The sequence below is a fragment of the Ixodes scapularis genome, unplaced genomic scaffold, assembly GCF_016920785.2.
Source record: "Ixodes scapularis isolate PalLabHiFi unplaced genomic scaffold, ASM1692078v2 PGA_scaffold3__209_contigs__length_174095766, whole genome shotgun sequence".
Lineage (NCBI taxonomy): Eukaryota > Metazoa > Arthropoda > Arachnida > Ixodida > Ixodidae > Ixodes > Ixodes scapularis.
This window is the reverse complement of record NW_024609868.1, coordinates 23,349,564-23,364,893: the sequence shown is the minus strand read 5'-3', so window position 1 is coordinate 23,364,893 and position 15,330 is coordinate 23,349,564. Positions and strand designations below refer to the sequence as shown.

General features: G+C 45.8%; 1 protein-coding gene across 1 annotated transcript in view; it reads left to right on the top strand.

The window, feature by feature from the left end:
* Nucleotides 1-15,330, top strand: part of LOC115316590 (probable E3 ubiquitin-protein ligase HERC3) — a 58,725-nt gene that overhangs the window by 39,492 nt on the left and 3,903 nt on the right. Inside the window, exons 19-30 of the mRNA XM_029976004.4 lie at nt 908-1,000; nt 5,142-5,309; nt 6,543-6,590; nt 7,170-7,265; nt 8,980-9,098; nt 9,166-9,213; nt 9,274-9,340; nt 9,950-10,032; nt 11,157-11,265; nt 11,360-11,434; nt 11,732-11,834; nt 12,042-12,094. Coding sequence (XP_029831864.2) covers nt 908-1,000; nt 5,142-5,309; nt 6,543-6,590; nt 7,170-7,265; nt 8,980-9,098; nt 9,166-9,213; nt 9,274-9,340; nt 9,950-10,032; nt 11,157-11,265; nt 11,360-11,434; nt 11,732-11,834; nt 12,042-12,094 — 1,062 coding nt within the window. The remainder of the gene's footprint in view (nt 1-907; nt 1,001-5,141; nt 5,310-6,542; nt 6,591-7,169; nt 7,266-8,979; nt 9,099-9,165; nt 9,214-9,273; nt 9,341-9,949; nt 10,033-11,156; nt 11,266-11,359; nt 11,435-11,731; nt 11,835-12,041; nt 12,095-15,330) is intronic.

The window sequence follows — 15,330 nt, the reverse complement described above, 5'->3', positions numbered from 1 at the left end:
CTACGGAGGAGAGGGCGTATCCCGACCTGTTCAATAGGAAGGAAAGGAGGAACGGGAGAATCCAGCACGAAAATCCCAGCCCTTTTCGCTCGTTCCTCCTTTCTCTCCTCTTGAACAGGTTGGCATACACTCTCTCCTCTGTAGCTTTGGCTGTACTAAATGGTAAAACGGAGTTTTTCTTTCTTTTATTTTTATAGATAACTTGGGAGTTGGAACGGTGCTGACGGTGCTTCCAAAGGGGTGGGCGTTGGCAGGGGATGTGCTTCCCTGGCTTGATTCTGACGAGAACCGCGCCGCGGTCACCGTGGGCACCGTGTGAAGTGTCGGAATTGTCGCTCTGCACGCTGCCGCATTCCTCTGTGCGCACAGAGCTTCCGAATTGGCGATCTACCACCTTCTTTGCTCCCTTGACTCGACAAGTCGGAATCGAGGAGCAGGTGCGTCGCAGCTCCAAAGAGGTGGGCATGACAGACACTCCGCATGCGAGGCACGTGCTGCGCGCTCCTCGCGCATTTATAGTGATAGTAGCCAAAGACGATATGGCTTTCGCAGCTAATGGCTTTTTGCGCACATTTTGGAAAGGTTGCGCTGGCTTACATACTGTACTTTCGGCGGGTCGTCTTTCGTATCAAGCATGTCCGGCTGTCGATATGCTTCGAATAATCCGGTTCAAAATGCATGCGCCGTAATCGGGATCGCGTCCAACTTCGAAAAATGCGATGATTCATAAAAAGCGATTTCGTTATGACGAGGGATTGCTGTACTTGTTTTTTTATCTTGCCATCTTTTTCTCTGATGTGTGCAAGTCCTTCTGTTGCTCTCATTTTCTTGGTTCTGCTAGTTTCATTTCACGCGAAGTTAAGTTTGTAATTGTTCATGCTTGACTTTGGTCATCGTTTTCACACAGACAAACAAGGTGTACTTCTGCGACTATCCGTTTGTGTTCAACGCCCAAGCCAAGACTTTGATCCTGCAAACGGACTCGCACATCCAGATGCAGGTGAGGCCATGCGTCAGGACATCTCTTTGTGACTTACCTTTAATACCTGACCAGAGTAGATTTCAGCGCACTGCAAACATCTACAGTAGTGTTAAGCTGGGAAACATGCACCTTTTCAAGGAAAACGGTGGAGCCCGAGATAAGTGAGAGGGTTTTTCTTCATAATTTTTTTTCAAACCATAGTGACTTCATTAAGCCGTTTTTTTACAATCTGCTGAGCTTGACACAGCCTCTGAAATAGCGAAGCAACTGTGCGCCGCAGCTGTGTCTAAGCTTTTGTGGTGACGTCCTTCTTCGGTCTTCACCGAATGCTTACGTCAAACTATGGCAGACAGCAGAAAACTAATAATTTGGGTTGTGTGGATATTTATACAGCGCATAGTTGGTGAGCCATTTCAAAGTTGCGACGAGTCACTCGCTGTAGATGAGCAATTTAGCCAGTGCAGTTCAACCGTTAGCCTGGGGTTTTTAACACGCACCATGCAGTAGTGATACACGACCGCACGCTGGTACGATGCTCATCCAGATCGAAATGGGCAGGGATGGAGATTGAACACAAGATCCCTGGGTTCTACAGCACGAGCTTCGCTCCACGTGCTCCGAGCTGGTGTGTGCTTGCCCACTCGGCCACCGATCCCCCGGCAGGCAGCAGATAGGGACACAGGACATTCGACTTGGGCATCTATATTTATGTTTTTGCTTTGTACCCACTAAGTCTAAGCTCATTACAACAGACCTGGTTACAAAAGACATTTGGATACAACTAGAACTCCCTGTTTTCGGATAAATTCGAAAAACACCCGCCGGTAAAATTTTGGTCAATTCGGATTTATCCGATAAACTCCGAATGTTTATGTGCCAATGCTATCCCCTACCCCCCCCCCCCCTCTGCAAAAAAGTAAAAAAAACAAAGGTAAAAGACATTATTATTTTTATTTTTTTACAATTTGGTCAGCATGGAGTCAATGGTCCTGGAAAAATGGCACCATAATTATCTTTCAAATCTCAGACCGTTGTCAAAAGGGGTCTTGCTGCTTGTCCTGTCGAGGTTCATAATTGATTCAGGGCAGCAGGTCATAGTACATTCGGGTCACGACAAAAGCCACTCTTTTGGTTTCCAGTTGGAGCCATGCGATTTTCGATTTAGAGAAAGGAGAAGGTATGTTTTTTGTAACAGTGAAAGCTATGGACCATAGAGATTGTATTAAATAGAGAAAAGGGACAGTTGAAACTCTCTGTCACATCCTTAACCACTCCACCTCGCGCAGTCGCGGGCTAGATTGATGGAATAGGACGGGATGACTACAAGCTTCGTAGCTACTGCCCCCGGGAGTTTATTGATTTCAAGGTACGTTTATCGAAGCAGCGCTTGTGTGCGACTTTTGTCGTGGGACAAATTAATATTGCCAATGGCAATGGCACGAACGTCAAATTCAACTGAAGAAATTTTAATCGATACAAGGTGCGTTTTATTTTTTATCTGGCATACGTTTACATCCGGTTATTATTTACATATTTATTTTCAATAGGAAACACTGCGAAATTAAACTCCGAATTTCGGAGAATTGGAAATCAAACAAATATAAACTCCGATAAACACCCTCCGAATTTGACGAAAAATAAACTTCGAAAGCCTTAGATATAACATACCGATTTGTGAAGCTTTGGTTGGTTCTCCTCTACATACCATTGACTCAACTTCATATCTGCATACAACATGCTTCATTTATTATTTATTTATACTGTACCTACATCGCCCAGGGGGCATTACAGTAGGGGGGTTAAAATACATAAAAGATGGTTGCATCACACTTGTTAAACGCAAGTAAGACATAGTGCTTGAGAGTAATAACCTAAAAGAAAACACAATACAAGTATAACTAATAAAACACTAATACAACAGACCGGAATCTTGGTCAAAATCAAGCTTAGACTGTATATGGACTGTCTGTGGCAACTTACGAATGGTTTCGAGTTCTACAGCAAAGCTGTTTATGGCTAGGGTTCCGTGGATTTCTTGTGTGCAGTGAACTAAAACATTCTACGCTCACACCACCGCATGCATACGCCTTCCCCATATAAAAGGTTTGAGGTAAATAATTAAAATAAAGCGTTGATGACCGCACGTGCAAGATGCCATTTGTTTTGGGCTTTTGCTTTAGAACAGTCACTGCTGCAGACGCTGGCACGTGCGGCGCGTGGAACACCATTCCTTGCATTCTCCTTGATGCTTGGGTAATTTAGCAACAGGTCTATTTTCAAGGTCAGTAGACTCTCAGGTAGATAATATAGGTTTCTCAAAGATTGGCCGTTGTGCGACCCGCGTAGGCCATGTCTTTGCTCGCACGCCCTCTCTTTGTCAGCGTTCCAAGTGCTTGCGTGCCTAGTTTCCTTTCCTTCCGCTCTCCTGGGGTGGCAGTCCCGTCGCGCATGTCTACTTTCCGCCGCGTGACGGTCCCGTTGCGCGTCTAGTTTTCTCCGGCTCCTCGGGAAGGGGGGGGGGGGGTCTGTGTCATGTGCTAAACGGCTTCGCTGGTCATCCACCTTCAGTGTGGAATGGTTCATGATTTTGCCCTCCTCCAAGCAAATTTACAAACTGGCAGGTTGCTCCCCATACAGTCAAACCCGTTTATGACGAACAGCAGAAAACGCTACAGTCAGTTCGATATAGCAAGTAATTCGATACAGTCGAACCCCGCAATAACGAAACCGTCGGGGAAGGCAATTTTTTTTGTTCTCACGAGAATTTCGCTGTTGTGAAAATGGACGAATAAGCATGCCTATTACGTTCCAGAACCAAAATTGATGCTGTCCTTGGATTTCAGAATCGTAGAAAGTGAGCTGCACGGGATACTGAACTCCTCCGCGATATTCGACTTCTTTCTGCCTTTCACAGCATCGGCGACGATTGCAGACTTCTCCTGAAGCGTCGCAAACTTAAGCTTTTTAATGGCAGGCGGCATTTTTCCGGCAGGCCAAACAAAAGGAAGTAAACAAGGCGCGAGCGATCTCGGCGTGCACGCAGCAGAGGGCAAAATGGCAGCGGGCAGCCATTTTGCAGTTGCTAACAGATGGGCTAGCAAAATGCTGTTTTCAGCTACCAAAAAAGAAAAAATCTCGTTGCTATCATTATCATTATTCGACCGGATGTAAACAGCAATGGCCGCGCCGATGCTTGTCGAAAACGTATGTGTTCGACTTGTCGGAGGAATGCGCTGCTCCACTTTTTGTACTTCTGGGTTCCTAACTGGCCCATGTGCCGAAAAAATGTTGCAGATCACTACCTCAAACTTTCGTTAATGCGGGACTGCTTTTTAAAAACTCTTTGCTGCTGAGAGGGTGCAAATGCATTGAACTCTATGGATGTTCGCTGGGGCCGCCAGATTTCTTCGTTGCCGCGAGAATTTCGTTATTGATGGCTTTCGTTTAGAGGGGTTCAACTGTATAGTAAAAACCATTTACAACGAACTGACACAATGCATTCGTTGTAAGGCAAGAGCTTATCTTTCCTTCTCATCTCTTCACTTCCGCCCTGTAACAATGCGCTGGAAAGTCGTTGTTTTTCTTGTTTTGTTTTTTTGTTCGCATGCGTTGCAGACTTTGTTCTTTTAGCTTATTTCCCCTCCTGAATCGCTTCTTTTCAATAACAATGGTTTTGGGATGAAAAGATTTTTTTTTCTGTGCGTGCGTATAGAGTGTATTTTTTTTAGCTTTCTCCCCTTCTAAATCGCTTCTCTTCTATCAATTTTGTTTGCAACTTGAGTTTTTAAAATTTTCTTTGTTTTCTACTTTTTTTTGGGGAGGGAGGGTGGGGGAGGGAGGGAGAGGGAGAAAAGAGGGAGAGGCTAGAAGACTATTGTTTGCGTGTTTTTGGAAGCCTTCCCGGGGGAAAGAAGTTTGATATAGCCAATATGTTGTTCGTTATAAAAAGTACTTTTGACATGCATTTTTATTTAAATTTTTTGTGAGCTCGATATCGACAACAATTCGCTGTACGTGGGTTATTCTAAATGGGTTTCACTCTATTCCTCCCAACACTTCCCATAAAACGGTTATTTTGATTCTTGTTTGTTTTGCTTCTCGCAATGTGGGCGTTCCTCACGGGTGTCCCACTGTCTGCGTGCTTCGGGCGCGTGTGCAGCAAGCGATGGAGACGGCTTGCCAGCAGACCTTTGCCAGCCTCATCCTGCCCGTGGTTCCCCCGTCCAACCCGTACTTGGTGCTTTACGTGGGGCGGGAAAACATAGTCAATGACACCCTCAACCAGCTGGCAGACCAGTCGGCGGCCGACCTCAAGAAGCCCCTCAAGGTGTGCTATGAAGATTGCCCACTTTTAAAGCGAGAGCTTGATACGAGAACCCTGCATGGGACCTTGCTTGTCCATGTGTGTGTTGGTCGCACTGTGGCAAGCCCACATGAGAAGAGTCTTAGTGATAGGGTGCAGCTGTTGACTTCACGTCGTAGCGTGTGCGATCAACAGCATTGCAAGACACAGAGAAGAAAGGAGGAGTAATTGGTGTGTTATCACTCGTTCCCTTCTATCTTTCTCTCCTCTCCCCCTTCCTACACCTCATACAAAAAAAGTGAAAGCCGTTTACAAATCCCTGTAACGCCGAATTGGAGCGCAGCTCTTGAGGAGGAGGAGTGAAGGGTACTGAGGGGAGGGTAGACCCCTCCCCCTTCTCCTCCTCCTCCCCTCATTCTTTAATATGCTCCGGGGGGGGTGTCACGTGACTTCGGGGAGGGGGTCACGTGACCTCGGGGAGGCGTGACCTGGGGGTGACCTCAAGGCCACGTGACCCCAAAGGTGACCCCCACGTGACCTTGGGGTCACGTGACCTGGAGGGGTCACGTGACCTCGGGGTCACGTGACCTGGAGGGGTCACGTGACCTCGGGGGGTCACGTGACCTCAGAGGGGTCACGTGACCTGGGGGTCACGTGGGGTCACGTGACCTTGGGATGACCTTGGAAGGGGTCACGTGACCTTGGGGGTCACGTGACCTCGGGGGTCACGTGACCTTGGGGAGGCGAACACGTGACCTCGGGGGTCACGTGACCTCAGAGGGGTCACGTGACTTGGGGGTCACGTGACCTTCAAAGGGTCACGTGGGGTCATCTTGGGGTCACGTGACCTTGAGATGACCTTGGAAGGGGTCACGTGACCTCGAGGGGTCACGTCTCAGGGGGTCACGTGGGGTCACGTGACCTTGAGATGACCTTGGGAGGGGTCACGTGACCTTGGGGGTCACGTGACCTTGGGATGACCTTGGTTACGCCGACGCCGACGCCGACGGCGACGGCGACGCCAACGCCGACGGCGACGGCGACGCCAACGCCGACGGCGACGCCGCTCAAGCCGGGAACGGGCCCCTAAGAGCTGCGCTCTAAAAAAGGGGGGGGGGGGGGGGGGGGGGGGGCTGCAAAGTAGGATAGAAGTTGCGTATTCGTGCTATCATACCTTGGTTGGTCTTGAAGAACTGTTTCAGCCCCTATGCCTGGCGATTTCCTTTTTCCTGCCCTCACACCTGAATTTTCCCACAGGTCCAGTTCCATGGAGAAGACGCTGTGGATGCCGGGGGCGTCAGGAAGGCAAGCAATTTTCTCTGCTCCGCCAACCACCCCTTGCCGCGAGGGATTGAGTTGTGGAGTTCATTTACTGGTTAGACGAGTTGAGACGCATTTACTAGACGGGTTGTACAGCTGCACGGCTCGGAGGATATCCAAGTGTACTTGCCCGGAAAATTCTCCAGCCAATTTGGCTGTATGTGGTTGTAAGGAAAGGGGAGTGGTTTCATGTCTGCAAAATAGGCACGTCGTATTTTTATCAATGTTAAATCAGAATATAAAATTCCAAGTTAACTCTGACACCTTATTTGATTGGATGGAAAGGAACATTATTCTAACACTCAGGGGGGCATTCAAGAACTTAGTGACTGTTTGGCTCTCATGTATGGCAATGTTATTTTTCATTGTTTGTAATTCTGGCCTGCCTGATTGTGAGCGCAGGAGCAAATTTGAAGCAGAAACCACTTGTTTAAGTTTGCTTGTCTTCACTACAATGTGCCATTTAGGTTTAGGCCACTACGGCCATTCGGAGCTTGGGACGTTCCCGAAGAATGGGCTCATGTTTCTCTGATGGCACGCTAAGCTCTCTCATCTTTTTCCCAGGAATTCTTCTTACTGCTACTCAAGGAAATCCTAGACCCAAAATATGGCATGTTCACTGAGTACCCGGAGTCACGTTGCATCTGGTTCAACACTCAGGTGTGTTTTCTGAGCAGCCTGTTAACTTGCATATTTTTATAATGCAATTCAATGCAAAGGTGCAAGCAAGCTGGGCAAGAATGATGAAAATAATCCCTGCAGAAGGGGAACGAGGGAGACAAAGGACAAACTTAAATCTCCAAACACAGCTAGGTGACTGGTGCGCGACCAAAAAAATCCGCCTGGTCCTGGTATCAAACCAGGGCCCTCCAATTCCAGTGGAGTGATCTACCGACTGAGTTAACCAGGAGTTAGACGTCGGTAGAGCAAACGGGTTTTGTCAGCTGCCACCAGTCTTACACCAACAAGAGTGAATGACTTGCATTTCAGGGTTAAAATTATAATGCAATTAAATGAAAGGTGCAAGCAAGCTGGACGCCTAGCTGTGTTTGGAGATGTGTGTTTGTCCTTTGTCCCCCGTGTTCTCCTTCTCCAGGGATAATTTTCGTCACACTTGAATAGCTTTGCGATTTTAGGTTTTCAACTGTGAGCGCATATTGTATCGTACCCTGGTGCGGTGTCGGCGATATGTTCTGCGATCTATATGCTTTACATGTTAAGGGGAATACAAACCTTCTCCCACTGAATTATAAACGACCTAAATGGGTGTCCAAGCGGGATACCTCGGAACATGTGAGGCAACACTTCTCCGCCACTTCTCTGTCACATGAAGTGAAAGTTGAAGTCCGACAGTCTGTCTTCTGTTCGGACATCCACGGCAAGCATCACGGCAAGCATCACGGCTTTCCTCCCCTTGCCTCCCCTGCTTTTCTTTAACGTTGGTGTTTGTCAGACCTGACATCACATGCCACCTGCCAGTGGTGTGCCTGTTGCCTGTCCATCTGTTCTACCGTGCCCACATATCCTTCTCTTTCCTCTTTTCGGACTTGAAGAGCAGGGGAGGCCTTGAGCGATTGACTGGCAGTCAACAGAGCGTGTAATGTTTGTATCCACATGATCAGCATGCTCTAGGCCTTCATGAAGGACAAAGGCGAACGATGGCAGAAAAAAAGCTTTCCCCCGGGCAAAAAAAAAACTGATGGAAGTGAATTGCCACACTACATACGCCGGAGAAGTGTCGCTTCACGCGTTCTTGAAGTGTCCTGTTTGGACAGCCCTTAATAAACACAAATTGATTCTTGTTACTTCCATACACGGTGCATCATGTCTTATCGGCCAACCGATATGCACATGATCCAAAGAAATTGTGAAGCTTGTATTTCACCATGATAGTGTCGGTTCTCTCTAAAAGTAAGTGATGCTGTAGTTATTTGGAAGCGCGAGGTCCGCATCTGGGAACATGGTGCATGAATGGCGGAAGTTATTGATTTCATCACAAATCAACCTTTCTATATTTGTGGAAAGCCTGGCAAAAAAGCTATTGTAGTGACAAGAGCCACGACAACGACGATGACGCAGTGCACATGTGCTTGAGAAAGAGAGCGGCATTCTATCACACAAGCTCGAGACGATCAAATGCTTTCGGCAACGCTGCCGTTTCATTTTTCACAGTTCTAATCCTCTTTCAAAATGTAAATTGTGCACAACTGAAACCCCTTGCCATGCTATCTTCAAAATGCTAGTAATGACAGTTGCCTAGAGATTCTGATTACATTGCTTTTGAGTACCTAGTACAAATTTGTGCATCTCGTCTCACCATCTCACCAAAACTGCATTGATTTAGTATAAGTGAGAGTTCTGGGCTTTTGTTCAGAGTTTCGAAGAGGACGTCATGTACTACCTGATCGGCATTGTGTGCGGATTGGCCATCTACAACTTTACCATCATCGCCCTGCCGTTTCCCCTGGTGCTCTACAAGAAGCTCCTTAAACAGTTGAGTGGCTCCCGCTCCGTCATGTTTGCGCTTGTGGCACCCAAAGCAGTGTCTGTCTCCTCGCAGGAAGGTGACCCTGAACGACCTGGGCGACCTCTCCCCCACCTTGGCCAAGTGAGTGAGGGTGAGCCGTCCGTGTACGGCCCCGGCTTCAAAGGGCTCTCGTTCCCGCAGGGGCCTCCAAGAGTTGCTCAGCTACGAAGGGGACGACCTGGAGAGCGTCTTCTTCCTCAACTTTGAGGTGCGTCTGTAGGAAGGAGGGGAAGGTCGGGTGGAACTGGCAGCGTGCCTAGTGGAGGTGTACGCTCCCAAGTAAAGGCCATGCTGCGGGAAGAGCAGGGCACTTCACTTTGTGTCACAATATAGAGAAGGTGCAAATTTTTGCTTCTGTTCTGTTTTTTTTTTTTTGTTTTTTTTTAACTGGGGGATTTTACGAAATGTATCATTTGGGTACGATTGGCAGCGGTACGAGCTGCTTTACTGGTGCGGGTGGGATGCTCCGTCCACTTTTAAGCTAGGAGCGCGGTAAAAGCGACAGGTGTGAGCTAGCTGATACTCCTGTGTGAAATATTATCTTATAGTGCGAGTGCTCGTTTTGCAAAGGCATGAGGGGAGGCGAAATCGAGGTAAACTTTTCTAAGGCTGTCGAGCATCTCGTGAGGGAGCTGGGAGACACACGACACCCGTGTTGTAACACCCGGCTCATTTCCTGCAAAAGCGGTAATCGCTTCCCACAATACTCGTGGGACGAAACCTACTCTGCTCTGCAAGGTACCTAACTATACAGTTAGTCAAGGTGGGGTCAGCAGAAGTGTGACTGCAAAGCCAACGCAGTGTCGTGATGTCGCAGGTGTCGGTGGAGCACTATGGGCACACCACGAACCACGAGCTCAAGAAGGGTGGCCATCACATCAAGGTCAACAAGGAGAACAGGTAATCAGAGTACCCTGTGGCAGCTATGAAAGGGGGTACTCCGGCATTTTATTTGGAAGATTTAGACTGAAAATCGGCTAAACTCACTAACTATCTAAATTAGTAACTCGAATATTAGGCCAAAATAATTTTTGTTCGCAAAGCTATTGAACTTGCAATTTCGGACGTCGCCCTGTTTTTCAAATTGAAAGTCTAGTGGCAACAATGGGAAAGTTATTCCAGCGAAAGGCAGGGGTTCACTCTTTTGAGTGTGGAATTTGTTCCCAACCGATTGCAAGCAGTTTCACGGTATCAAATAAATGCTTTGGAAGTTCGCTCCATCGCCCGTGCAACAGCACGAAACAAATCCTCGGCATAGTATATTTTTTAGACTACCTGCTCGACCTGAAAGTCGGCCTGCCACTGATGTCTTGGCACTGAAAAGCGTGGGTATATTTGATAGTTGGTTTTGGCATTATTTTACTTGCCAATTTCTCAATAACTACTCTGAATATTGTAATACTAAATACCATATCAGAAAGGGTAAAAGCCGGGGACTCAAAAATTGTAGTTGGAGTAGCTCAAACATTTGTCGCAGTACCCCTTTAACGTGTCTGGTAATTTGCATAATCACGATGTAGGAAATAGAAAGAAAGCAGCTTTCTCCCTAAGTAGTACTATTCATGTTCATCTTTCTAATCTTTGCTGCAATGTCTTATGAGTTTTGGAATCTTGGAAAGATATCACTTCAGCTCGTGTTGAATTGGCTGACAATGTTTTACATTTGACTGCTTGTCGTTTTAGTAGCACGTGCTCTCTAAATGACTGTTTTACATGAGGATGTTAAAATGTTAACTATCTACTCTCTTTTACTTATAAAATTTAGCACTTTGCAAGCATTTAGGTTTTTTCATTTTATAGTTGTAGACTGTTTTCAGTGTTGTCCTGGTCTACCATAAATCTACTCCAGAAGCTTTCAGTTGCTTTGCTATGTCATCATTGGAGTGCAGATATGATTTTAGATACTTGTCAACCATACGGTGACACAGATTGTGGTGCAAGTTGCGATGTGCTCAGAGCATTGCTATAGTAGTAAGGCCTGTATGAGCGATGCTCTGGTAACGAATATCTGCCATTTTTCCCAGGCAGGAATATGTGGACTTGTATGTGGATTTCCTGCTCAACTCGTCTGTACAGCACTGCTTCGAGGCCTTTTCCCAGGGCTTCTACAAAGTGTGCAGCAGCAAAGTTCTCGTAAGTTGATGCAAAGGACACAGTGCTACTGCAGTTTACCTGCTTTACTAATCGTATTGGCTGGAAAAAAGAAATATGACTGATTCTTGTGCAGGACCTCTTCCATGCCCAGGAGCTGATGATCCTCGTGGTTGGCAGCGAAAACTATGACTGGGGGGACTTGGAAAAGGTGACTGATGGCTACTTTTGAATGCTCCTAGCTTGGAGCTCACAAACCTAACTCTAAATGTCTTGTGGCTTCCCACTGCTGTGGCTAGGAGTTAAGGCAACTTTGGGACACCAGGTCAAATTCAGCTTTTCCAGTGCCAGTTTTGGGGGAAGCCTGGGGAGGATGCTGTGAGGTGGACCTGAATGCCATCAGTTAATGTGAAAAATACGAAAAATGGTGTCCTCCGAGATTTTTTTTTGCCCCAGAGCTTCCTGTGCTAGGGCTCCTTTCTCACACCGAGCTTTCTTCATCGTGTAGAATGCAGAATACAAGAATGGCTACCGTCCAGATCACCCCACCATACGAATGTTCTGGAGGGTATTCCATGGCTTGGATTATGAAGAGAAGAAGAAATTTTTGCGTAAGTAAAAAAATAACATATTTATAATGCTGGGCGTCAAATTCTCCACACCGGTTGCACTGTCCAGAGCTTGGGTGTGTTATAATCTTTATTGCTACTACAGCAGCTGCCATTCCGAATCTGTTCTGGACTGTAACTTGTGTGAAGCTATATAGTACCTAACGGGGTGCAGTGAACAAGCCTTGTTTCCCCTTTCTTTCCCAACAGTGTTCCTGACCGGATCAGACCGAATCCCCATTTTAGGAATGAGCGAGATCAAGGTATGATGCTTCCTTCCTCTGCCTGGGAGATATATTGGTGGAAGGCCTCCATAACCACAGTGAACAGTGGAATTGATTCACAGTGCAGTTGAGAGCTGTGGACATTCATCTTATATATTCGTTGTCTCCACTTCTCACTACCATATGAGAATGCTATATAGTACTATTACTTTATACTTGCATAAGAAGGTTGGGATTTCAATTTTGTGGACTCTTCCTAAAACAGGAACCCTCAAACTGAGGATGCTTAAATTCCTTTAGCAGCCAAATTCTATCAATCCTCGTAACTGTAGCTTGAATTGTGGAGTACTGACACAATAAAGTAGCTTTCCAAATTAGGCATTGCTTCGAGCAACATGTTGATGGATTTTATTGAGCCAAATGCTGTAAAGATCTTGCTTACAGTAGCAATTTGGTGACTGCAAAGACGAAAAAATGATTAATCTGCATATTTAAGAATGAGCAACATTTAAATAGTATGCAACTTTATCTAGAAGAACAAGGTAAGCTCAACTGGCAAAAAATATTGTCTCTCAATTATGCGCAAACTCAACTTTGTTACGTCATGCCTCATTGGTAGCGTGTCAAGTGCACTTCTGGTTTAAGGCTGTGGATGGAGGTCACCATGCGGGACACGCATTCCTGCGTTGGTTTGCAAAAAAACAGGCAAAATCCTGCCTTCTTGTCGAAAAAATGGGGCTGTACCGATAGAGTGGGGAGAGGTTTGAAAATCAGTTTTCATGCGTTTTCTGCCTGTTCGGTTTGTCCGAGAACGTGAATAGGTGCCGTGAAAAGGGAAAGTGGACGCTGTCGGACTGTGCGCGAAGCACTTTGGGTTGAACTCACGGACACTTTGGTCATCAGATCTATTTATTTTGTTCCAACATGAACCGGGGAAAACCGCCAAGTTGTCTCGACCACCTGCGGATTACGTTTGGCGCATTTTCAAGTTCAAACGGCCACCTAATTGTTCAAGCTGTCGTCTGCCCTTTCAAACTTGTCTGCTTGTTGTCGCCTGCAAGTTCAAACGACAGCAGCCCGTAGATTGTACTTTGACTCGGTAATTGCGATAAGAAGTAAGTGCAGGCCTCAAAAGACTTAAAAAGAAACAGAGGCCTAAACTTGCAAATTTTTTTGAAAAATTTTATTTTTCAATTTAGAGAGTTTTGGTTTTAGAACCTAATTTTACACTCTTACACCGAATTTGATAACTGTACACCAAATAGTTACGTTGATAAGTAAAATAAAGGAGTTCAATGTTTGAAGGCATTTTTCTCAGTTCCTCTTTTTGCTGCAAATTCCATACGAAGAAATCTTTTGTTCGAAGGTAAAAGTATTCCGATACACAATCAAGATGTTTCTGAACTGAAATTTACTAGCGAACAGGGCTATTTATTTTATTTCGTTTTAAGTTAAAGTCCTCATTGAGAAAAATACATGTTTTCAAAAATTGACATAGGACAGATATGCATCTCATATTTTGAGGTAATGACTCTTCTTGAAATATTTACATTCGAGTTATAAAAACTAGCTAGCCCGACGTCCCGCATCCCCCACTTTATATTTGAGCAGTCAAAATGGTGCTTAATAGTTCATTTGCACATCAGATTTCTGAACAAAGAATGACACATCTTATGCAGGTATGTACAATTTTCCTAGAAAGCTGAAAGTTCGCACAACACCTACACGTTAAATCTCTCCTGCAAATTTTGTTCCAAAGAAGTTAAACCTCTGGCCAGTGTCCCCCCTTAAGCAAAAGACTTAAGTTTGAAGGTTGCTTGGGGTAAGTAGGCTCGGTGTGAACAGTAGGTACAAGGAGATGTTGATCACTTTTACCAGTGGCCATCACCAACTTGTTATGCCTGATTCACTCGGTCCGATTATGCTTGCGATATTTAGAATTGACGTCGAGCATCACAGCTACCGTTTACGCTTTTGCAGCCCAAGCGATGTCGCTACTCATAATAACGAGCAGAATCTCATCATGGTTTTAGCGTTTATTCTGCAGCGTTCATGCGAATGAATCACTGCACGTCACATTATATACACAGTTTACAACACAAAGCTTTGCAGTGTAAGGAGCCTTGTTAATTTGGCTCGGGCTACTAAAGTGGTAAGGCATTGCTAGGAAGACATGAAATCAACAATTCCAACGAGAAAAAGAGCATGGGGACTTACGCGGAAACCGACAATGTGACATTCCAATGGTTTGTTGATGCTGGACGCGGTGCTTCTTGCCCCTACTCCATTGCGCGGCGTGGGTCACTTGCCGCTAGGGGCACTTTGGTTTGTTTGTAAACATGAGCTGGTGTATACGTTGCCCTTTGTTTCTTGTTTACATCAATTACCTTAAGTGTCAACAGTTCTGTTTATGCCATGGTGTCACAGTACTTCTTGGTGAACATATTACTATGTTGGAGACACTTTGGGCTCCTTCCTTCTACCCATGGAAAGTTGTGCCCTGGCACACGAAACATACAGTACCTGCTTTTGTCACCTTCCCCATTGCATATTTCCCTCACTGATGAGGAAGCTTTGCCAGTGGCATTGCTGCCTTCCAAACGCCACCGAGCATAGCGTCTTGGAGCCCGACGTCCTGCGGCGTTGCAGGAAACTTGGTGTGGTGTACACATCGCGACACTGTTAGCGCGAACACGACATCGGCACATTTTCGCATTTTACTTCTAAATAGTATTAGCGAGCACGAAATTTTATCGCTTACATTATAGAACTAAATTAGCTCTTTCCGTAGCAATAATAACTTGGATGAAACCTCTTGGTTTCGAAGAAAAAAACTGGAAAAACCGGCGACCGCTTGTTCGCGCTAACAGTGTCGCGCTCTGTACATGCTGATAATAGCTGAATTGGTACCACATTAATGGGAAACCAAAACCATGTGAACTGCATTTCAATGTGCCCCATAAAAACACAAGAATTGTTTGTACCCATTTATTCTATAAGAAGCAATTGGCATGCTAAAGCTTAAGAAAGCTTAGTATATACTTATTTGTAGGTTTCAAAGTAATCTTTCCTTTCTTACAAATATGTGCACTATTAGTTTGTTTCAACACATGTCAGAGGGCAGCCAACCCTGCGAACCAATTAGGCCAGTTACGCAGCATCAAAAGTGCAACATCACGGCATGCATTGTTTTTATGTGCGCATTTTATCGCCGGCTGAACCAACCATGCACAGCGAGTGCACCGTGACCTTGCACTTTTAGTCTGCGCTCCAAC